At 38.7% G+C, this 23,815-nt stretch overlaps 3 protein-coding genes across 7 annotated transcripts; 2 read left to right on the top strand and 1 right to left on the bottom strand.

Annotated features, from left to right (window-relative positions):
* The first annotated feature begins 6,814 nt into the window (after window positions 1-6,814).
* On the top strand, window positions 6,815-9,749 carry LOC137708807 (glutamyl-tRNA reductase-binding protein, chloroplastic-like). The gene is made up of 5 exons (XM_068447960.1): window positions 6,815-7,393; window positions 7,501-7,581; window positions 8,328-8,432; window positions 8,627-8,776; window positions 9,311-9,749. The coding sequence occupies exons 1-5, from the start codon at window positions 7,004-7,006 to the stop codon at window positions 9,536-9,538; spliced, it is 954 nt and encodes a 317-aa protein (XP_068304061.1). The 5' UTR covers window positions 6,815-7,003; the 3' UTR covers window positions 9,539-9,749.
* Window positions 9,750-10,190: 441 nt separating this feature from the next.
* Window positions 10,191-14,149, top strand: LOC137707821 (GPN-loop GTPase 3-like). Of its 5 annotated transcripts, none has more exons than XM_068446736.1 (10): window positions 10,191-10,251; window positions 10,416-10,509; window positions 11,099-11,207; window positions 11,293-11,374; window positions 11,579-11,664; window positions 11,959-12,062; window positions 12,190-12,320; window positions 12,421-12,514; window positions 12,948-13,003; window positions 13,851-14,149. In XM_068446736.1, exons 2-10 carry the CDS (start codon window positions 10,465-10,467, stop codon window positions 13,942-13,944), a joined length of 801 nt encoding a protein of 266 aa, XP_068302837.1. In that variant the 5' UTR covers window positions 10,191-10,251; window positions 10,416-10,464; the 3' UTR covers window positions 13,945-14,149. The 5 variants fall into 5 exon arrangements, with proteins under 5 accessions (XP_068302837.1, XP_068302836.1, XP_068302841.1 ...); XM_068446735.1 differs by having other exon boundaries at window positions 10,204-10,251; window positions 10,340-10,509; XM_068446740.1 differs by having other exon boundaries at window positions 10,234-10,251; window positions 10,437-10,509.
* Window positions 14,150-14,477: 328 nt separating this feature from the next.
* Window positions 14,478-15,932, bottom strand: LOC137709080 (UDP-glycosyltransferase 90A2-like). The gene has a single exon (XM_068448221.1). It carries the CDS (start codon window positions 15,930-15,932, stop codon window positions 14,478-14,480), a length of 1,455 nt encoding a protein of 484 aa, XP_068304322.1.
* Window positions 15,933-23,815: the final 7,883 nt, after the last annotated feature.

Raw genomic sequence — 23,815 nt, 5'->3', positions numbered from 1 at the left:
AAGGTCTTCGAAGGGCCTTTGATCCATCCCCTCGTACCACTTATATCCGCTAAGCCAAATCCCTATATGGTTATCGTACATATCAAGATCGGCCACAAATCGGTGTTTCGGACGCTAATGGCTTTGCACCTAACCGAATCTAAAACTAAAAGCCATCTCCTTACGTGTCTGTTTCATGTTCCTCTCGCACTCAATGGTCCTCACAAGTTTGACATGGGAGAACTCTTCCTTTACACGGTGCTCTTCTGACGTCGCAACATCGGGGGCTTTCTTTAAATCCAAGATCTCTTCCTTAGTTCCTTATACCCGTGAAGTTTAGCTTTCCATCCCCTGACTTGTTGTTGATTAAAGTTGAGGAACCCAACCTGGCAACTAGTTTATCTAATTTTTCCTTATGAAGTGTAGCAATCTGAAAAAACAATGATAGTGTTAAAGCTTATGGGAATTGTGAGATATGCCGAGAATGGGATAATACCTTCAGAAGACAATGAGACTTATGGGAATCGAGGTTGTCATCAAGCATGGCCTCAAAGCGACTAACGTCGTTAAGATGAGTCAAACCAGCTCACCACAACAGTAGCAACCTTTGCATTGTCCTATAGATCATTGCTAAGAATGACGAAACTCCTGTTTCTTTTTGTGAACTCAGGCCTCCAAGCTTGAGAGGAATCATTAGAACTATTATCACTAGCCGAGCCAGAGGTGTAAGGGGCCGACTGCCATTACATGGGTGTAGAGGTCACACCGACGATATTCGGTGAATCTCTGTGATGCTCATATATATCCCTTATTCTTTTGGTCTCAAACCTGGTATAGGAATTTACTTTCGCTATCAGTCTTTCCGTGAATATGTAAACATAATTGACTATGAGCTTCTTTCACAGCTTTATTGGATGGCCCAGTATAAATCAACCCGAAAGGCCAAAAAATGTTGGTTAAAGAGGTTTGTGATGAGGAAGGTATAGAGCTCTAAAGAAGTTGCTGATACTTTTACTCAGATCGCCTATCTTTGTGACTCTATCATCTACTTCTCGTACCATTTGGTCGATCGATCGTTGTTCCTTGATGCCCTACTTAAATCTCTCTTGGCTCTTGATATTGAGCTTTGGTTCAACATATACTTTTCCCTTCTTAGGACAGACTCCTGAATAGAGGGCTCACAAAAAGAAGATGAAAGATAAAAAGACGAAGAGGCAGAGCAAATTGAAGCGGACTTCGACTCGAATTATTCTTCCGATATGGCTTTGCCGCCTTCTAACATTCCCACGTCCAACTATGTTGCATCACTTATTCGTGACTTAGCAGTGCCCAGATTTGTAGGTAGGGCAGATAAACAACCTTTGGTGGATGGATCCAAAAAGTTTTGGCGTGATTTGCCAAATATCTTCGGTGCGATCCCTGCACCCATGTAATGGTAGTTGACATTTCATCGTCAGCTCAACTAGTGGCAATAGTTCCAATGATTCCTCTCAAGCTTAGAGGCCTGAGTTCACAAAAAGAGACGGGATTTTCATGACTCTTGGCGATGATCTATGGGATAATGCAAGCGTTGTTACTGTTGTGGTGAGAGGTTTGACTCATCCTAATAACACTGGTCACTTTGAGGCCATGCTTGACGACGACCTCGATTCATATGAGTCTCATTGCTTTTTAAATGTATTCTCTCATTCTTGACATATCTCACCACTCTTGTAAGCTTTAACCCTATTGTTGTTTTTCAAATGGTTGCACTCCAGAAGGAAAAATTAGATAGACTAGTTGCCAGGTTGGAGTCTCTTAGCTTTAATTAGTAACAAGTAAGGGAATGCAAAGCTAAACTTCACGAGTATAAAGAAGAGATCCCGGATTTAAAAAAAGCCCTATATGCTGCGATATCTAAAGTGCATTGTGTGAATGAAGAGTTGGCCCAAGTCAAACTTGTGAGGACCCCTGAGTGCGAGAGCAACATTAAACATATGGGGATTTGTGACCGATCTTGATATGTATGATAACCATATGGGGATTTAGCCTAATGGATATGAGTGGTATGAGGGGATGAATCTTAAGGATCGAAGGCCCTCAGATGACCTTGATTCTTCAGATCTTATCCCATGCAACGGGTTTGTCACTAACACTGCACCCATTTCGGGTTCAGACTTTGAAGGCTTTCAGTCTGGTCCTCACTGTGGCGCTTAATAGCTGACATGGTCATTTATTCCCTTTCCATGGGCTAAAAACCCTGTATGCACTTCTGTTGTGTTTGTACTTATGTCATCCGTACTTTTCACTTATTTTATTTGTTGTATTTCAGTATAATTCTTGCTCACGAGTTGGGTTTTCGCCCTTACGTTGCCCAGGCCCTTTCTAGCCGTTCTTTTCGGTTTTCTTCATTTGAATAAATGAGAACATCTTTTATCCTTAAATTTAAGTTTCCAACGAGGGTTTAACTTATCTCGATAAAATGCAATCACCTCCAATTTTAAACTCTTGCTTCTAGTAACCATGAGACGTCTCCATGTAAAGAGATGTTGAGGGTAAGTAGGTAGTACTTGAGTCTTATGGTTAACAATCGAATAGTGAAACTCCAACTTCGGCTTTGTGCTAATGTTCCAAAGATGGAGCTTTCTTACATGGAGGGGTTCCAATGGCTCTAAGAATGTCATTGAATTACGTTCCAGTCTTCTTCTCGTTCACTGGGGATGGCTTCTCACTTTTTTGAAGTTCTTAACACCTTTCGTGAATCCAAGAATCGATCTCGAGCAAGGTCGGGTGATGCAAATCGAGCTCCTGACTCCGTTGTTGATGGAAGGATTTGTCCGATGATGAATTATATAACTCAGGCTCTTGACTCTGTTGCTGATGGAAGGGTTTCTTCGAGGAAGAGTTATGCAACTTGGACTCTTGACTCTATCTCACATTCTTCAGACCCTTATGCAATAACAAGAGATGAAACAGGTCATTCTCATACACCTCCCCCTTCGCCACCCGCGTTACCCCTGATGCTTTGTTAATATTGGATGAACGTGAAATTCTGAAAGGATACTAGCAGCGTGTCGAACACCAATTGGATTGCCTAAGAGAAGTTGTTATTTTCTCATTTATATTTTAGTGTGTAGTCACAATCTAGGTCATTCCGACATGAGCAAAAGAAGAAAGCGACATCTGCTTGCTCCAGAGCACATGTTCCATTGAAGAAGCGCATGTGATGGCAGAATTTAACTATGCGAGAAATTATGAAAAATGCTGACTTGAGCCTAAGGTAATGATATATAAACATATGACATGCATAGTCAAATATGTGTGTAGAGGTTTAACAAAAGAACGACACGTTATGTGTATGCAGGTTTTCAAGTTCGAAAACGGATGTGTATGTGCATATATATAGGCATGCATGTGTGCAGAGATATATAATGTATAAATGTATGGATGAGGTGTGTGCAAATATATATGTGTGTGTGTGTGCGCGCGCGCGCGAGCGTAAGGTCTCCTAGGGCAACTCACTATTGAATCCTCCCAGTGAACATTAATTGCCTTTAATAAACAGTAACTGCCTTTTGCATCTCCACTCCTAAACTGAATAGCTATGGCAATATGCAATAAAATATTAGTATTTTTTATTTTATAAAATAATAAAAAATAATTTTAATTCAAATTTCAGATATGATTTTTAATCGGTCTCGTTATACCACATTTCATTAAATAAGAAATTACAACCCAAAGTATTGAGAAAATATAAAATTGTGGTCTAAGGTGGAAGATAATGATAAGATATTTATAGAAAAATTAAATCTTTTTTTTTATTTTAAAATTTTTTCGGATTTTTTATTAATTGTTTACATTTTTTTAAATTTTTTATTAATTTTTTATTGCTTTTTTACATTTATTATTATTTTTTTATTAATTTTATAATGTGGCTGACGTCAGCCTTGCATCATGTGGTCTCAGGCTCTCAGGCCACCAATTCGAGCCGGACCTTTCACTCGGGCCTCCCCGAGCCCCATTGCCAGCATGGGCTGGAGCAGATTGTTGAGGCTATTGGGTTATTTCTGTCGCTGGTCCATCGGGCTCAAGACACCGATGGAGTTGCTCTAAGGATATGTGTGTGGAGGACGGCACACATATCTATATATGTTGACACGTGCAGGTTTGACAAGGACAATACATGTATATTAAATATATATATATATAATATAGTAAGTAAGTGGATAAAAATAATAATAAATAAATAATTGAGGGAAGTGTTAGGAAGCAAGCTCAAGGAATTGAAAATGTGATCAAGAAATGGGGAAATGTTTAGTTTTAGTAGAGTACTGTTGTTTAAATAAAGCCTTTCGATGCAATTTGTCTACTTAAAAAAAAAAGGACGTGTCATTTCGTTTTCGTAAGTTATGCAAAGAGTGTTAATCAGCTTTCGTAAGTTAGGCGAAGAGTGTCAGTTAGCTTTCTTAAGTAGGCGAAGATTGTTAGTTGGCCTTCGTAAGTTAGGCGTTAAGTCAGCTTTTGTAAGTTAGGCAAAGAGTACTAGTCGGCATTCGTAAGTTAGGCAAAGGTAAGAAAAGGGTGTTGGCTTTTGCAAGTGAAAAAAAAAAAAACCAAAGGGTTAGGTGGCTTTGGTAAATTTAGCTTAGGTAAATTTGGCATTAGAAAAAGTGGCCTTCACAAATTTGGCTTTAGCAAGTGGTTTGGCTTTAACAAAAGTGGCTTTAAGTTTTAGCTTGGCTTAGAGAATATTATTTCATGGCCTCATGCGATCGAAAGCTCAATTTTCCCCAATTTTACACACCAATAAAAAAGGGGAAAATGGCGCATTATGGGAGGATAGAATCTGGTTTCGACTCATGGGCCAATACCATTCATCGAAACAGATGGTGTTGTGTAATACAAGCCTATGATGGGTAGACTAAAGAGAAAATCCCACAAGAAATATGCTAACCCTGCATGTGCCATGATTCCTCACTTGTGCATGGGAAGGAAAACATGCATGTCGTTGCAAGAAGAGCTCAGAAAAAGGTAGAAGGAGGCATATAACTACCTCCACTGCGAATGATCACTAAGGAAGAGGGAGCGAGGGACATGTCATGGTACTTGTTCTTCAAGCATTAGAATTCTATAAATAGGGAGAGGAATCTAAAAACAAGGTACGCAATCGAAACCCCTAACTAGAGAGCACGAATTCAATTGACTGACTTAAGCGTCGGAGTACCTTTTGCAGGTACCCCACCTAAACAAAGCTTTGGAGAATGAGGGATTTGGCTAACGTGCGGATTATGGTCAACGAATCTGTGGAGGCATCGTATGGGAAATTTCACTGTAACAGTTGTGCATAGTCATCATATGCTGAGTCATGCAAGTGAAAGTGACACACCCTATACATGTGTGTCTATGTATACAACAGTTGTTCTTTTCCTCGGCAATTTCACAACGAAAGTGAATAACTCGAAATTTGAAACGCTACATATCAAAAAAAAAAAGTCAATCGAGTGACCCGGAAAATAACTCAAACTGAGTTTCCAAAAAAATTGGTCATAACAATTGAATACTAACCAAAGATACGCAGCTGGATTACACGAAGCCGAGACCTGAGGATCAAGAAACGTGATAACGTCTTGCTCGTCCAAGTAAGCTTTTGTCCCAGTTGGAAGATATTCATATGGTTTCTCCCACCTTCATTGACAGCACAGATCACACCACAAGTATAGCGCAAAGACCCATTTCCGCATAATCGAAAACCTACAAACCCAATTAAAGACCATAATCACATATCAGATTATCCACATATGTACATACAATCTTTGCACAACTAGATACCAGCAAGGAAAAAGCTTGAAGAGCATAATTTGAGCTTCATAATTGCTATTACTTCGGACGCACTGGAACTGAAAAACTGAAACTTTAGCTAAACCGAACAAGGAACTGGTTGTTCACTGAGTTAGCATTTCATTGAAGTTCTGGGTCATCCACTGACAGCGCTAACGTATCTCCGCAACTAAACAGGAGGGAAAGAACTTTCCATTTTTTGAATTTGTTTGGGGAAATTGAGTTGTGGAGTTTAGGTAACGAGTGAGAAAAGAACTCACCTTTGGCGGAATTGTATCGAAGAAGCGGTGACCGTTGATGGGGAAATTGATTTGGCGGGAAATGGGTGATGCGAAGGGGCAAAGGGGATTGTTGAAGGTCGCTGCCGCCATTTGCTTCTCATTAAAGTGGAAAAGTTTTAGTTTTGGAGGGGAAAATAAAATAAAAGAAGTTTACCTTATAAGCTATTTCATTTTTGCTTATTTCTGAAAATGTCCCAGAATTATACCTTAAGTATCACTTTTACCCTGCTTTTGAAACTGAACCAGTTTACTCTCTTTTTAATTAGAGGATATCTGGTATGTGATCAATATGTCATTACATTATTGTTTGTATATCGATGTTGTGGATCAAAAGGTAACAGTTACTATGTACTTAACCAAGTAATGTGAGACATTAAATCTTTGTTATGTAGTTATGGTATGCATAATGAATATGAATTCAAGTAGTTTAGGACGTGCTTAATGTGATTTTACACGTCAAATAATAATGAATCGATTTCAAAATACCAATACTCAATTTAGGCTCCACCACGAATTCATCATTATGATACCCCATTTAGTTACAAACACGTACAGTTAAATAGTACTTCCGTAATTTCATGTCACTTTTCAAAAAACCTGAAAGGCATGAAACGTCGTCCACCCCCAACTGTTTTCATGTCACTTTTCCGTAATTTCATGTCACTTTTCAAGCAAAGCAAAAACACCTTTAGGCCCTATTGTGTCTATCATACAACTGCACACACTTGATGTCTCCCTTTCCCTGCTTATCATCATCATCACCTCCTCCACCCCCAACTGTATGTACAAACTGTCACTTTTCTTCTGTCTGCAGCCCCCTCCACCCCACTGACCGCCACAACATTTCCACACACATTTCTCTCCACTCCTCACCAATCAAAAACCCAATTGAATCAACAAACCCTAAACGCCAATTTTTCCCTCCAATGCTTCTCCAAACTCAATCTCTCACAAACCATTTGTCCCTTCCATTCCCTCCCTCAAAACCCACCCCCAAAATCCAATCTTTCAATCACGTAAAACCGAACCCATTTCGCAGAACTCTATTTAAAACCCTAAGATGCTCGCTTTCGGCGGTTTCGGAGCCGACCCAGGTGGAAACGAAGACGCACAGCCACAGGCCGGTTCCGGCTGAGGTTTCTAGGACAATTATGGAGTTGGTGTCTGTGGGCAAGCTTTCTACTCTGACCCAAGAGGGTTGGCCTTTGGGCATTGGCGTCCGGTTCGCTGTCGACCCAGAAGGGACTCCGGTGTTGTGCTTGAATGCCTCTAATCGGCAGTTTTCTATTGATAGGAGGTCTAGCTTCCATGTCCAGGTGCTTTAATGGGGTCTTATTTTTTAAAATTTTGGATGATTGGTTGTAAATTTTAAGGTGATTTTTGAGGTTTTTAAGGCGTTTTTGCTGTCGGTTTTGGTGCGCAGTTAGAGCAAAGCGGGCTGCGAACACCTCAGTGCACGATTTTAGGCAGCATTGACAAACCGGAAGACAGGGCAATGTTGAAGGTAAATCGATTTTGTTCATGAAGAATAGGTTACTGGAAAGTGGTTTGTTACTTGTGGCTTTACCAAGTGTGTTATAATATGGGTCAGCTCAGTGTTTGCGTGTTGCTTGAGTTGTAAGGAAGCACGTAGAAAGCATAATTGTTGCCGGTTTTTGGGGACTAAAAATGGAATTCACTATAAGGGATGCAGAATTAGAAAAGGAACATAGATGCTTCGTATTTGTCAAACTTGTCTAGCCTTCAACTAGCTATACCTAGTCCATTTCAGACTGCCATGGTTTTTGTCAAGTAAATGTTAGAGCTATCACTTAAATGTCCGCCTTGCGTAACCTTTAAACAGTTTGATTTATGATTGGCCATGTGTCATATCGTGGTTTTGGGGTGCAATATAGGGTTCTGGATGTTGTATGCTTGACGTGTGTCGGATTAATGTTCGTGTGTGATGTTAGAACTTGGATTTCCATTCAGTTTTTGCACAGACATGAGTTCCAGCATATGTGGCGGGATTTATTTACTGGACTCAGTCCTCCGACAAAGCATACACAGGCCCATGTAGGTATTGAGTGTAGTGGCCTTTTGATTCGATCCATTCTTAAAAGAAAAAAGGAAAACCTTATGATCCATTTAAAGCTCATAAAAAGCATTATGTATGATCTGTTTTAGTTTATGCTATTATTTATTTGTGTGGTGAGAATGTATATCTTTTTAATCAGTATTTCATCTGGATTTCAATGCCGTTTCTTTCAGTACCTTCGTTCAGTATGGAAAAAGAGGTTTGGAGAAGAAGTTGATGAAGATCTCATATATGTTGTTTCTGTGGAACGGGTACTTCAGTTGGAGGACTTTAAAGAGGTATTGTGGCATTTTCTTTGCTCCTGTGCTGGACTAGTAGACATACACAATAGTTATTTGCTATACTGGTAGTCTGGTAAGACTGGTGTGGGTAAATCCTGCCAAGTTTTACCCCTAGTTCTTAAGTCAGCACTTACTTGAGATGGATTATGCAAAAGCGGTTCTGTTTTCTAACTCTTCTGATATTCTCACAGGTTGGTATGTGGGTTACATCTTCAGATTATAAAAATGCACAACCTGATCCTCTTAGGGACTTTGCGGAAGAGCTGGTAAATGAGATAAACACCAACAACATTGAAGATATTAATCGTTTTTGCAACATCTATGCTGATTTGAACTTCCAGGTTCGTGCCAACCCACTTATTGTGATTGTTAGTTGTATTGGATATTGCATGTTGACACCTTGCTAAGCTGGTACTGGAAACACTGAACTATATACAGATCTTAACTGTTGGACAACGCCATTCATAGTTGGAAGGGAAAAACTACAGTTGACCAGTAAATGTTTTTCTTCACCAAAAATGAAAATAAGAAACCAGCAACCCATGAATGAGCTTTCATGTCCGGGGTTCATGCAATATGATGAAAAAAATCATCCTAGACTAATGGCATTCCCAACTAAACTGCCACGTTACTTTTCAATCACGCAAACCATAATTTGGACACTTGCATGTTCAACTGTACGGATCTGACTGCAAAATTTGAGCACCCTTCATTTTTATCTACAGGATTTCCATAAACCAAATAATCATTCTACAAGAAGCTTAAATACATTTTAGCCCGAATTATTGAATCCTTTATCAACATTTCATGAGGACTTGTTTATACATCACTTATATCAGTGATTCTGCGATGGTAATGGTAGTTTCCTTGTGCAGGTTTCTGAAGCAAAATTGGTTTGGGTTGATCGGTTAGGCTTTGACCTGCGCCTTTGGTCTCCTCAGGAAAGTATATTTGAGGTTCGCATTCCCTTCCCCAGGGATGTGACGGATGAGAAGGGTGCGAAGTCAATGTTTAACTGCATGTCTCAATTAGCTTGGGAGGTGGAAAAGAATTTCCATGCCCCAGATGTCGAAAGGGTGAAACAAGTTAAGCAGATAGCCTAAAAGAGTAAACGTTGTGCATGCCCTGTCTAACTTCTTTAGATGCACAAAGGGAAACTTGGTTGAACTTTGTTATGTTCCGAAGTTATGACGGCCAACTATCCCCCCAAATTGAGCTTGTCGATTATGTACATGGCTTCCATATGCCCTTGTTGCTAACTCCCACAGATGTCTAAAATTCAAAATTTTGAGATTAAATTTGAGTTCGATATAATTCGAGAATTAATTTTTTTTTTTTTTTCTTCTTCATATTATTGCAAAGGTTAACTCCTTTCTTCCTAAAAGTATTTCTCAGTTACACTCAGAATAAAAAAAATCAATCCACCAATTAAGTTATCATCCATTTTCGTGAACATCTTTTTCATTGATTAGGGGGCTCGTTAAATCCGTTTTCTATGGGCGTATCATTGAGGATACGAAGCCAGAGTCACTTCGGATCACTTCCATCGATTGTAGTGATTAGAAAACCAAAGTGAAAAATTGTGCCAATCTTATAAACCATTTTGGATAAAACAAACACAATTGGACAACGCTGCTAACAAAACAAGGACTAAAATGCATAAAAATACTTCAAAGAAGAAAGTGAAAGTACAAGTAAAAGACAAGGACTAGTATTGTAATTTACCCAAAAGAACATGTCGCGGCAAAACATAAAGAAAAACGAAACGAAAATAAAAGAATCTCCACTCAGTGTCCATCCATCTCGTCATAGAAAGGTAATAAACCCTAGACCCTTTTTCTACCATTGAAGGAAGGTGAAGCTCTTATTAGGGTTTTTGTAAATATCCTTTGTATTTAAATTAGGGTTTTTGTTATACGGGATCCTCTAATACCCTCGATTGATTGGTGGCACCTTGCTGGCAATTGGCGTTCGGTGCAGTGCTTATCTCTGAATTCGCAGACCTAGCAAGAAAACCCAGATATCTGAAATGGGTTACGCGCAGCTGGTTATTGGCCCTGCCGGCAGCGGCAAGGTAAATTTCACCGCCCACATTTACCGTAACACTCACTTGCATCACAGTCACCTGGGCAATCAGCAAAATTTAATATTTTTTGATGTTTTTGTGTACCCATTATTATTTTTTATGAGTGTGTTTGCTTTGCGGTCCATTTTTGCTCCAATTTGCACCAACTGTTTGAATGTGGGATTCTTGATGAGCACATGGGAATTAGGTGCTTGTAATTTTTTATGTTACTATGTACTTTTTTCTAGTTTTGATGAGTTTGCTTTGCTTTTCGGAACCATTTGGATTATTGATGTAATTGGGGCAGCATTGTTTGTATGTGAGATACATCATAATCACATGGGCAATTACTATGATTAACATTTCTTGATGTTTATGTGTTCCCATTACGATCTTCTAAAAAAAAAAAAATATTGTGTTCCTATTACCTCGTTTTGATGAGTTTGTTTTACTTCTTGTGACTGTCAGTTTATTGCCCCAACAGTTTTTGAATGAGGAATACATTATAATCACATCGGGACCACTATGATTGTGTTTTTTGATGTTTTTTATGTACCCATTACTAGTTTTAATAAGTTCGTTTACTTCTTGGAACCAGTCGACTTATTGCTCTAGCTTGCACGAACACTGTACGACCATTGGGAGGAATATCAATATTGTTAATCTGGATCCTGCTGCTGAAAATTTTGACTACCCTGTGGCCATGGGTAAGTAGTCAGTTCATTTATTTGCTCACTTATTTAGTTTCATGAACCGCACTTGACTTGTTTGTTAGTATTTTCCCTCTTGCAGATATTAGGGAGCTTGTTTCGTTGGAGGATGTTATGGAGGAACTTGGTTTGGGCCCCAATGGTGGACTTTTATACTGCATGGAGTATCCTTTTTCCAAATTGTTCTCTAATTTACTTCTGTTCTTTTTGTTCTTTTACTTGGAATGCTTGCCATTCGTTTGAAGGGCACAGACATGGAATGTTTGCGTGCGATAATAGCAGTGAATCATTTTGTACCACTTATGGGTGTACTCCTCTCTCTAAATCTTATAATTTCTTTGGTGAATGTCCTTAATCTTGATTTCTAGACACCTGGAAGACAATCTGGATGAATGGCTCACAGAGGAATTAGACAATTACACGGATGATGACTACTTGGTTTTTGACTGCCCAGGTATCCATACTAATCCACATGTTTTGTTGTCATTATATCTGGTCATGCATTGCTGTTGAGATCTGTTGATGGAAAAATGGACTACAGCAAGGTTAAAGTTTTTCATGAATGACATTATTATTACATTACGAGGAAGAAACAATAGTACTAGCTGGGTGACGTGTTTTCTGAGTTGACAGTAGGTATCCTACTATTAAAAGCAAAATTATTTCAAGGCTCTTAGTTCTCTGTGCGTGGGTGTTTGGAGGAATTTTTGTGAAACATAATAATTTGAGGCTTCCACTTGTGTTATAGGCCAGATAGAACTTTTCTCGCATGTGCCTGTGCTTCGGAACTTCGTGGAGCATCTGCAGCGTAAAAATTTCAAAGTCTGCGTCGTGTACTTGCTTGATTCTCAGGTCTGTGATAAGTGTTTGTAGTTCTATCAAGTAATCTTTTCTCAAACATTTTCTCTTCCTTCCTTGGAATTACTGTTAATTCTGTTTGTTCCCCCAAATAAATATATTTATTCTTCTATTGAAACAGTTCATTACGGATGTGACAAAGTTTATTAGTGGGTGCATGGCATCTCTTTCTGCCATGATTCAACTTGAATTACCACATGTTAATATTCTCTCCAAAATGGACCTTGCACCGAGAAAAAAGGATATTGAAGAGTGAGTTACTCTATCCTCTACTACTTCTATTAACCCATTTGTATTGATCTTTTTAACTTATTAAATAGCTCAATTTTGTTTTGTATCTTTTATGTTTCAGCTTCTTGTATCCGGAGCCTCAAGTTTTATTGTCAGAGTTGAATCAACGCATGGCTCCTCAGTTTGCAAAGCTAAATAAATCTTTGATTGAACTAGTGAGTTATAGTGTGCATCTTTCTTATATAAATTGTCTCCATTTGAGTTTGTGAATTGGAGATAGCTGTTTAGCAAAGCATACTTCCTTCCGGATGAGATTTTCTTTATGGTTATTCTGTAATTTTTTTTTTTTTCTTTTTTTTTCCAAATTGTTCTGTATGGTTTGATTGGTCCCTTGGTTGTATTATCTTTATCAGTTATCCTGTCAGTTGAGGAGCCATGTAACCTTCACTTGACTTCAGCTGTGGGTTACATGGTAGAGGGTATATATAATGTAGGGTTGTACCATGTCCTGTACTGACTAGCATCAAGTTTTGTGGTCATGGTTATGACTTGTGGTAGTTATAGGTGTTGTTTTGTGAAACAAATTACTTATAATCTTACTGGCCATAGTTAGTGCATTAAAGAGTAACTATCTTGTTGGATTGTCAGGTCGATGATTATAGCATGGTGAGTTTTGTGCCACTAGACTTGAGGAAGTCAAGCAGGTATGCACGCTCTCTATGCACATTTCTCTGTATCTATCTGTGCACGTTTTCCTGTATGTCTTTTCTTGTTTGTGACTTTAATATTATCTGGTGATCGCTGTTTTGCTCATCAGGCTGAGTTATGTTGGTCCTGTGAGATTTATCACTTTTAAATAAAGATGTTTGGCATTTAAAGTTTTGGTGTTGGAAATCTTTGGATGATGACTTTCTGTTTAGAGCTCTTGGTCGTTATATGCTCATTGCTCACGATAATAGGTTTCTTAGGTTGAACTAGGAAGGACCTTGTTATTTGGGTCTGAAGCTGCAATGTTCTGATCCAAAGTTGAATGGCACTTTTCTTTTCTTTTTTGTGTTGGGCCGCCGGAGGGAACGTCGCCTGTGCAGCGTTAGCGCAAAGCTGTGTCATATGTCTGTTACTTTTTGGGTGGTTTGACTATACAGTCTTCTGTCGTTTTGTTTGCCTTTGGACGAAAATCATCAAATACTATGAAGCAAATTATCTTAGATACTAATACTTGGATTAAAACAATCCTGGACTGAATCAAGTGTCGACATAGTGGATGACAACCGTACATGGTTTTTACCCATCATTCGATGAACCAGAGAACATGGCTTGGGATTGATTTGATAAAAGCTTGATGGGGTGGTAGAAAGTCAGGATTTGGCATTGCTTTATCATTTTTTTCTCTGTTTGCATCATATATTTCTATTTTTTTTGTGTTTTCATTTCTTGGTATTGACTGTTTGATTATGATCTTCACTTCAGTTGCTTTTTCATTTTTGATTTATATCATCTACAAGCAGAGAGTAATGTTGGGGTTTTCCTTTACAAATATCTTTTTGGCAGCATGAGCTATGTCTTGGCTCAGATCGATACCTGCATTCAGTTCGGAGAAGATGCCGATGTGAAGGTTAAGGAATTTGATCAGGAAGATGACTGAGCTTATTAAACTTTTTACCTCTTGATGTTGAAATTACCGCTGCAGCCCCTGGCGTAGGTGTTTTGAACTGTGAGGAGTGAAAGAGGTGACTCAGGGTAGTATTGTCAATATACAATACCAAATTATTAACTTTTAACTTTTGAATTATCAGAATTATATGTAAGATGATAGCATGATGGAATAATGTAATTGTTATTTAAGAGAATTTGTTGTATTTTATGAGGGCAAAAAACTACAAGAGACTACATTTTGTTCAGAAATACGCCAACGTGACGATGTGCTTTGATACCAAACGTATTTTTGTGTGTATAGATTGATCTCGTATCATCCAACAGTTGAGATTTGTTTATGCATGCTGGTGGAGAATTGAATTAACTTTTGAGTGAGTGTTGAATGCAAAACTTTGGATCAATTGGGGAAAAAAGTCATATCAAGGTCAAAGAAACTTGTGAAATTAGGTAAATGAACAAAAATTAAATTTCAATTATTGAATAAAATATCAACTATCATTTTGGCCAATTTCACAAGAAATTTTAGAATTTTATTTCCTTTTGGTTGGCATTGGCAATGAGGCATTTGATCAGTTCATCCAATTTCTTATCCGACGATCCACCTTTCTCCACGGCACGCCTCGCCGTGCTCCCCAATACTCTTGCCCTTTCCCTAGCCCTCCGCCCTTTCTCACCTCCCATCAACTCCCTCACTCCTTCACAAATCACATGGCGATCAACGGTCTTGATCTTCTCTGGTTTAACCATCAACCCTGCCTTCAATCCCACTGCAACATACTTGGCATTCAGTGGCTGCTCTGCTCCCATTGGCCAAGCCAATAATGGGACCCCCATTGACAAGCTCTCCATCACTGAGTTCCACCCACAGTGGCTCAAAAACCCACCCACCGTTGGATGTGCTAGGATGCTCCGCTGGTCCACCCAATCACGTACAACAAACCCTCTCCCTTCCACCCTCGTCTCCCACCCTTCATCCGCCCTCCACGTCTTCGATCGAACGGCCCATATAAACCGATACCCTGCCATCTCCAACCCGTAAGCGATCTCGTCCATCTGATCATCCGACAATCGCACTTGTGTACCAAACGACACGTAGATCGCCACACCGGATCCATCCTGCTCGTCGAGCCACTTGATGTACGGACACGATACGCTCTCATTGCGGGACCCATCGTCCTCTTCATAGAGTAGAACCGGCCCCACACACCATGCTTTGGCATGCTTGTACAAACCTTCCAATGCAGTAACGTACTCACATTCAAGCTCTTGGAAGCTGTTGACAATCACACCCCAACTATTCTTATCCACCTCTTCGACCTCTGAGATGACGCGTTCAAATGCGTCATTCAGATCAGAGAATCGAGGAGGTAAGTCGGATATATCCAACGTGAAGGGAAGTGCCAAATTTGGCAATAAATCTGTTGACTCCAAATCTAAGGTCTTCTGGCGTTGACGTTGGTATTGGCATTGGACGTGCACGGAAGCGGTTTTAAGAACAAGCATAGGCAGTACACCCATTCCATGTGACACAACACGTGGAATGTCGAATGATCGACACGTGTCCAACGTCCAACCGAGGAAGAAGTCTGAGATTACACAAAGTGGCCGGGAACCACCATCGACCATATCATGCAGAAGGGTTTCGAATTGTGGTTTCATTTGTTTGGTGGCAGTGACGAAGGGAACCCACGAGTCCATTGAAGGAAGGTCGGCGGTATTCTCACAGCCCTCCGGAAGGTCCGGGACATATGGAAACGGCACAACGGAGACGGTGATGGACGTGTGGTTTGAGAGTTTGGAGTGGATGAACGGTGCGTTTAGTGGGGTGGTGACGATGGTGACTTTTAGGCCACGGTTTGAGAGTTCCTTGGATATGTCTAGCAATGGAATCGTGTGGCCTTGAGCCATGAAGGGGAATATAACTACGTGCGGCGGTGGTGGAGGCGGCGGCGAGGGTGAGGGTGAGGAATTAGCCATGATCTCACTACAACTATCAGAATTCGAGTGAGTGGGAAAATATTTTGAGTTGGTTTTTTTTTTTATAGAGTTTAAATGTGTTCATTGTTCATAGGATTTTGTAGAGTTTAATAGGTTTTCCAAAATACATAGATTTTGTGAGGCGCCTCCTTTTTATTCAATGTATTTGCAATTAATCTGTGATTATATTCAATTCTTTGTATTTTGCCCTATCTTTGCCCAGTGAGTAGATTTTCTTTGCAAATGTGATTGGAAGGACGACTGAATACACATGATTAAGTGCACTAAAAGATAATGAAACAAGAAGGAAATATGACAAATACGGAGGATTTTAACGACTGATGGAATTTTCATAGATTTGAACTTGAATTCTTTACAACCAAGTACAGGAAATACATCTAAATTGATAGTTAATTTATATCATGTATGGCGCGTTAATAAAATTTAAAAAGGTGCGTAAAAATATTAGGATTCTCTGTCTTCTATTGAGTAATTTTTTTTTATAAAACATGGTCACGTAACATTACAAATTTCACTTAAATCATAATATGTATTTTTTGTTGTTGATACATTTGTGAGAAGTGAGACATATGCATCAATGTCATTCACCCTTATTATAATGCGTTGAATGCTACGTCATATGAGTTGTGTTCTTTGTATACATGTAAACATTGCTTTTATTTTGTGTTTTTTGTTTCATTACTTCTAAAGGTATCGAAACCTTTTCTAACATTCATTACTTCTAAATTCTGGTATCGAAACCTTTTCTAACAGCACTTAGGTATCTCAAGTATATTATGGGTATACATATGAACAAGTAAGTCCCTTTCTCTTAGACCTCAACAACAAACAACATCAACAACAAAAATCTTATTTCATTAAGTGGGATTGGCTATATGAATCATAGAACATCACTGCACGCGGTTTTGCACCAAGTATTTTGTTAGCTCCAAGTACTCCTTGTCTTAGAGTATCTTTTCAAGTCTTCCTTCACATGCCCAAATCACCTTAACCGATTTTCTCTTATTTTATCTTCAATTACGGCTACTCTTACTTTACCTTGAATATCTTCGTTCTTAATCCTATCATTCTCATGTGCCCACACATCCAATGAAGCACTCTTCTCCGCTACACTCATCTTTTCCATTACAAGCTAGTAGTGGAGGAGGACAATTTGGGAGTTCTCACGCAGTGCTTTGCGGTTGTCTTTTGTTTTTAGCTCATCGGAGCGGACTTGAATTGGTTGAACCCTTAGATTAGTCGTTAACTTGATCATGACTGCATGTATCCTAGACTCATAAGTTGTTGCAACTGGTTGTATGTTATTTGATATGAATTTGGATGAAGAACTTAAGGAATTCTGCAGAGATATTCCAGCTTGCTCTATGAGTGGTAAAATGATGAAACGTTCTCCACGTAGCTCATAATTGCGTTCTGCAAAATTTTACATAAATTTGACATCCATATCTTTGCGATGGTTTCGAGCATATACAGTTTAACTTGGAAAGTTGGCAGTGTTATTGTGATGTGCTAGTTGAGGGGAGTCTTGTGGGGTTCAGAGCCTGCTTCTAGAAGCGACTTCTACTTGGATAAGCGATTTCTATTAGAGTTAGAGCAGCGATTGATACGATCGTTTCCCCTTCAAAGGTTATGATGCTTATGTAACCGAAAACGGAAATCTCAGTTTGAGGTGTAGTCTAGCTCGAATTCTCCAAGTTCTTCATTTGATTTTCGATGTCCACGAAGTTGTAGTGGCTCTCAACTCGAGCATCCATTTGGTTTTTTTGCAGCATTGTCAATAAAGGTGTTAATATTCATTAAGGTATCCCAAATCTCATCCATGGAAAGAGGGGGCCTGTTGATCGGACCTTTATTGTTTCCAGGCGTGGTTGTCGTCTCCCGTGGGCTGTTAATTACTTGCTCCAGAAGTGGCGGAGGTGTAAGTAGCGGGTTATCCACCTTTGGGATAGCGGATGCATCGAAAAATGGGTTGTCTCCCATGGTGGGATTAACATTGGAGTCAACAGAGCTTCCTTCAGCAGTCATGCTTGTGGTGGTGGCAATGCACCAATTCTTCAGCAATCATACTCTCAATGAAAGCACTAATTGTGTTGGAACCAAATTCGTGCACAGCCGTTAGTGGTGGAGATGCACAAATCTGAGTAACGTGTGAAAAAGCAAGCAACTGTGAGCAAGCCTAAGATGGGGGAAGGTGTGGCGGCCAAAAGCTCTCCGACAATCAAGTTAGTAAGCAAATATAAGACTCAAGTGGTGGGCAAGAGAATTAGAGTGCATAAATTGCTTTACCAGAAACAAACCCTAGATTGGTGTATTTATACCAACCAAGAGAGAGACCTTTTTGGGATAAAATCAATGTCCTAAACTGAGATAATCCTGGAGGAGATGTAGAGGTAGAAATTGCACCCTCTTAGGAGTTGTGGTTACTTGTGGTGCACGCCAATTCCTAGATTGTAGGAACTCCAAGACTTAGTTATAAAGGATCTGGCTGATTCCACAACCAGATCAGGTCCCGTGTCTTGTGGAACAAGCATGGTCATCCCAACGAAGTGGTGGTGGCACCATTACTCCATTTGTTCAGGTCTTATTGCCCCATAACAGAGTGATGGTGGCACCGCTGCTCTGTTTGATCCAGCTCTACTAAGAGATGTTGAGTCCCTGACTTGACTTCTGAGGTATCTATGTTCAAATCAACCTTACTTTGGCCCTAGAAAATAATGGTCCCATAATGGATGCTTCTTGAAATGGCCTTTTGGAGGCGATCTATTAACATAAGTTAGTTTAGATAGTAGTTTTGTGGTGTTTCCCATAGCTATGGTAGTTGTTGCATTAGAGTGCTATGATGCTAGACATTCTTCATAATTCACTTGAAAACAATGATGGGTAGTTACAACGTAGACAACATTCCATGGACATAGATAGACAAAAAAGCGATATTCTTATTATTATTTTGCTTTTTTTTTTTTTACTAACTTCAACTAAAGAAATTTTGCTGACAAAGTTGTGTTATATTCCAAGGGTGTTATTGAAGCGGTTCTAAACATATTTCCACTCTCCACATAGACATTGTTGTACACACATTTATAGCAATAATAGAAAAAATAACTCTCAGTTACTGCTTTGAAGTAACTTTTGGATAGCGGCTAGAGGATATGATGTTGTGACTTTTATAGAGGAGATGGAAGAAATAAAGAAACTTGATGGTAATATATTCTATCAATTTTTAATATCTCTATTAATTAATGAAACCCTCTTTGTCAATCAAAAGATGGTGAAAATATTACTTAGTCTTCTATCACACAAAAAAAATGATGGGCAATAATGTAATTTCACAGGTCCAAATTTTACCTTTTTTTTTATCAAAGCCTCATCTACATGTAATGTTAAAATACCTCCAATATATAAAAATAATAATAATAATAAAAAAAAAATAAAAAAATAAAAAAAAAAAAACCTCCCACTCCCCCCCCCAACATTCTCTCTTTCTCTCTCTCTCTCTCTCTTTCTCATTTTCTAAAAAAATGTGTTCATACTAGTATTAATTACTGAAATAATGACTCATTTATTTGAAGAAAAAAAACAGGAGAAGGACTAGATCTTTTTCTATGAAATGGATTTAGTTCGCGTTTCTAAAAATAAAATAAAATAAAAATAAAATTCAAATCTTAGAAAACAATTCATATTAATTTATGGACTCTAGATCTCAGCTTTAATAATGATACAACTTTTATTGTGTTTAAATTTATATAAAATATTGAGTCGGAAACTAAGAAAAGAACATGGTTTAATTTTAGAGCGTTTTAATAAAAAAAAATTAAAAGCCAACCAATATTTAAGGAGGTGTATTCAATTGAGATTTTGAGGGGTTTTAATTCTTTTAATGAATCTAGGGCTATTCAATCAGAATTTTGAATGATTCTCTGAAATTCAAGGTGTATTCAATTAGAATTTTAGGATAATTTATTAAAATTCTTAGCAATCCGAGTGTATTCAATTAGGATTTTAAAGAAATTTATAACATTTCAGGTGTATTCAATTAGAAATTGATTTTAAAGAATTTGAGAAAATTAAGGAATTAAAGGGAATTTGAGAGATTTCGTAATGTATTTTAAGCATCCATAAATCTCACATCTTCCCATGAGATTTCGAATGAATTGAATCAAAATTTTATATGGAATCTCTACAAATCAACTAAATTCCATATAAATCCATGAATTTATAAATTTATTAAAATCTCTCAAATTCTCAATTGAATACATCCCTTTTAATTAAAAAATATAGAATTTGAGGGGTTGAATCTAATTACCTCTTCATTTATATATTAAATGTGCAGGTCATGCAGCAGAAAGAACGTTTAGTTTTGGTGGGACTATACATAGTCATTGCGCACAGTTCCCCAACCGCAACAAGTATTGCCTCGAAATATTGGGGGCAGTTGCAAGGTTGCACCGATGCCTGAATAAAAATCATAGCTTATCAGTTGAGGTGTACTAGCTATATCAGATGGTACGACAAACCACAACTTAGTGTAGTATATGACTCTGAACATATATGTTATTTTTTTCACATCTATGTAAGTCCAATTTGAGACATCTTCTATCAAGTATCGTTAGGCCAACTGATCAAGGTGTCTATTTGTACTTATTTCATACGAGAATTAATCTAACAATTACTAGATATAATCCTGCATATTTCATCAAATGTTTAATTACAGGAAAACAATTTAAAATAAGTTTTTTTAACCAAAATGGTTCTTGAGATTTGCATAACACATCATTTTGGTTCTTGAGATTGAAAATCAATAGAAATGATCCTTGAGATTGTCCATCATCCATTATTTTGATTATTTCTAAAGTTATAAAATTGGTTGATTTGGACCCAATTTTATAACTTTAGAGAAATTTTACTGTATTATTTGAGTAAAATGAGAAAAAAAATGAGTTGATTTGCAAATTTGCTAAATTTTCTAGAAATGAAAAATGCAAATGACTGTGATCCTATTTTCTCAATGTCATATTATTGTAATGAGAAAAAAACTTTTACTATTAGCAACAAATCAACAATTAAAAGAAACGTATTTTATTGATTTCTATTTCAATTTGGTGCTACGATTTAGCACCCAACTAAGCATATTTAGGTGATCTATAAACTTATATTATAAGTAACAAATCAGCAATTCCTTGTGTCATTCCAATTTTATCAGATGTCCCCGAAGGGACAACAAACAGCAATTAAAAGAAACATATTTTATTGATTTCTATTTGAATTTGATGCTAGGATTTGGTAGCGAACTAAGCAGATCTAGGACACACATAATTTCCATTTATTCCTATAAGTGTAAATATAAATACATACATACATTCTCTAGGGTGATTCATCATTTCATATACCATTGAGAATTTTCTGGTTCTGCCCCTTACAGTATGGCTTCCATCAACTTTGGATGTCTTTTTTGCATTGCTTTAATTCTTCTAAGCTCATCAGGTATATATATTGACCATATCAATTTTTTGTTAATTACCCACCCACCCCCACCCCCAGCTTCATTGTAATTACTGTAATGTCCTACACATTGATTTGATGCTCATGTTGGTCATCTTCGTAATGAGCATTATTTGGGTGTTATCTACAGGTTGCTATGGACGGCGTGTAGTTGAAGAGCACCAATTGCACCGCCAGGACCAAGCCATCCACAAACAACATGTCGTATCGGGTGATAAACGTCTTCTGCACAAACAACACCCCTTATCGGGCTATAAACGTCTTTTGCATTATCCCAACGTAGAATTGGATTTTTCTCTTATACAGACACCAGGAGGACCAAACCCTATACATCATGAGCGTTAGGGTGACGGTAATGTGGTGGGGGAGTATAAATATAATTACAATAAGTTCAGAGGCGTTTGATCCCCTGCAATGTAACAAAAATAAAATAAAGTGGTAATTATATTTTATCCTATCAGGTTTAGGTGCAATTGCTACCTCGTACAATATCTTTAAAACATTTCAATATCATACATTAGTTATCTTTTCATTTCAATTTCATGCAACCATTAAAAATTTTGTTAAGAGCACTTCCACCGGGGGTGGGATAGGCCGGCACCTAGGGAAGTCTCTCCAGCCCACGGGATTGCCTGGCACCCAACCCAAGCTAGTCTCCAGGCCAGCCCAAAATTGACAGACCTTGGGACCGGCCCGTATGACGTCGTGGTGATGTCAGGGATGGATGGAGCGACGGAGGGAAAAGGCAAATGGCCTGAAAATGATGGCCCGAGTTTGACGGAAAATCTGGAAAAAAATGCACTGACAGCAAGTTTGCATCAACACAAAGGTTTCCAACACGATTTATATGTTAGCAATCATAAGAATAGGATTGAGAACTTACCCAGGTGAAATGCAAGAGATTTCACCGAGATTGGACCTTGAACTCGTCGGAGTTGTCCGTTTTCCTTTGTCGGAATCACATGCAGGAAATTAAGCCCTCAAATTAACCACAAAAATTGCAACACAACAGGATTTAAAGCTCAAGAACACAATAGAGTGATAGAAACATCACCTGGGTTAGAGATTGAGAGCTCAAGCTCTCGGCTTCAATGGTAGGATTCGCACCATGCATCGATGCCGCATGCAAGGCCATGGTTGGGTTCCTTGAGCTCCAGGGATTACAAAAATAATATTTTGTGTTTGATTTGTTGAAGGTTTTGAAGAGGAATGAGAAGTAGAGCTCACGGGAATGAGCTGAAAAAGAGAGAGGGAGAGAAAAGACAGAGAGAGAGAGAGAATCGGTTGGGATGTAGAGGAAGAGTAGAGAGGGTTAGTGGAAAGGTGACTTATCTTTTTTTTTTTAATACAATTATTATTTTATTATTTTATAATAAATAATAATAATATTTTAATAAAATTCATTAGGTTTTTTTTTTTGTTAGGGATAGAAATGCTCTTGGTCTATTACCGTTCATTGGGATTTATATAAATACGCTGGAGGCTGGCGCAAAATCTTTAGAAGTGGAATTGCTCTAAATTAGCAGTTAAATGATGACGTAATAATAATAAGTTCTATATTTGTGCTGATATGGCTGCCAATTTGTAGCACATGCACAAACAATTAATATTTTATTTAATAAAAAAAAAAATCTGAGGGCAGGTTTCGTAGATGTGCATCTGCAGCATATCGGAGAAGTCGTCGATCGGCTACTGAGGGAATACTCGGAATATTGATGGGCCAGCGCTTCGGCGAAGAAGGTGGCGGTGTCTGGGGGTGAAATTGAGCACAACCCCACCGCCACCCAAATCGCAGCCCCTTCCCGATTCTCCATGAATTTGACCCATGTGGGACTGGGACGAGTTGGAATTGCAGGTTTTAAGGGAGATGGAGAAGACCCAGACGGGCAATCTAATTCACCATGGGAGAGAGCACCTGATATGGATATTTAAGCGGTGAAGAGCTCAGATCCTCTCACAATCGAGCTATGGCAGAAGAAGGCTTGAGGTTTGGGCTTGCAAGCGGCGGCGTCGCCGAGCGTCCACATGTATGGCAAAGGCTGGGACCTCGGAGAGAATCAGGAGGGAGAGATGGCGAATGTGCCGTGCGAGGTGGTGGTCGATGGAAAGGATGTCATTGGGGAGGGAGACGAAGTAATGGAGAAGATCGTGAGAAAGTAGGCAACGCTGTAATCGAGGACGGCGTTGTTGAATAAGGTGTTACGGAGGGAGAATCCGGTGGTGGGGTCCGAGAGAATGGCGCAAGTGGAGAGGACGACGGCGGGGGTGTCCTGGGTGAGAACAGAGGGCGTGGAACTGGAGAGGTTTTAGGGATTTTATTAATTTTTTCTTTCTATTTTTCAAGTTTTTAATTATACAAAAAA

This window comes from Pyrus communis, chromosome 11 (genome assembly GCF_963583255.1).
Source record: "Pyrus communis chromosome 11, drPyrComm1.1, whole genome shotgun sequence".
Classification (NCBI taxonomy): domain Eukaryota; kingdom Viridiplantae; phylum Streptophyta; class Magnoliopsida; order Rosales; family Rosaceae; genus Pyrus; species Pyrus communis.
This window is presented reverse-complemented; position numbering and strand designations above follow the sequence as displayed.

Excerpts from the sequence above, each read along its gene's own strand:
- LOC137709080 (XM_068448221.1), bottom strand. The coding sequence starts at position 15,932 with ATGGCTAATTCCTCACCCTCACCCTCGCCGCCGCCTCCACCACCGCCG.
- LOC137708807 (XM_068447960.1), top strand. The coding sequence starts at position 7,004 with ATGCTTCTCCAAACTCAATCTCTCACAAACCATTTGTCCCTTCCATTC. Across the intron at positions 7,582-8,327 it reads AAGACAGGGCAATGTTGAAG|TACCTTCGTTCAGTATGGAA; the intron begins GTAAATCGATTT and ends CGTTTCTTTCAG. Across the intron at positions 8,433-8,626 it reads AGTTGGAGGACTTTAAAGAG|GTTGGTATGTGGGTTACATC; the intron begins GTATTGTGGCAT and ends ATATTCTCACAG.
- LOC137707821 (XM_068446736.1), top strand. The coding sequence starts at position 10,465 with ATGGGTTACGCGCAGCTGGTTATTGGCCCTGCCGGCAGCGGCAAG. Across the intron at positions 11,665-11,958 it reads CTTGGTTTTTGACTGCCCAG|GCCAGATAGAACTTTTCTCG; the intron begins GTATCCATACTA and ends CTTGTGTTATAG. Across the intron at positions 13,004-13,850 it reads GACTTGAGGAAGTCAAGCAG|CATGAGCTATGTCTTGGCTC; the intron begins GTATGCACGCTC and ends TCTTTTTGGCAG.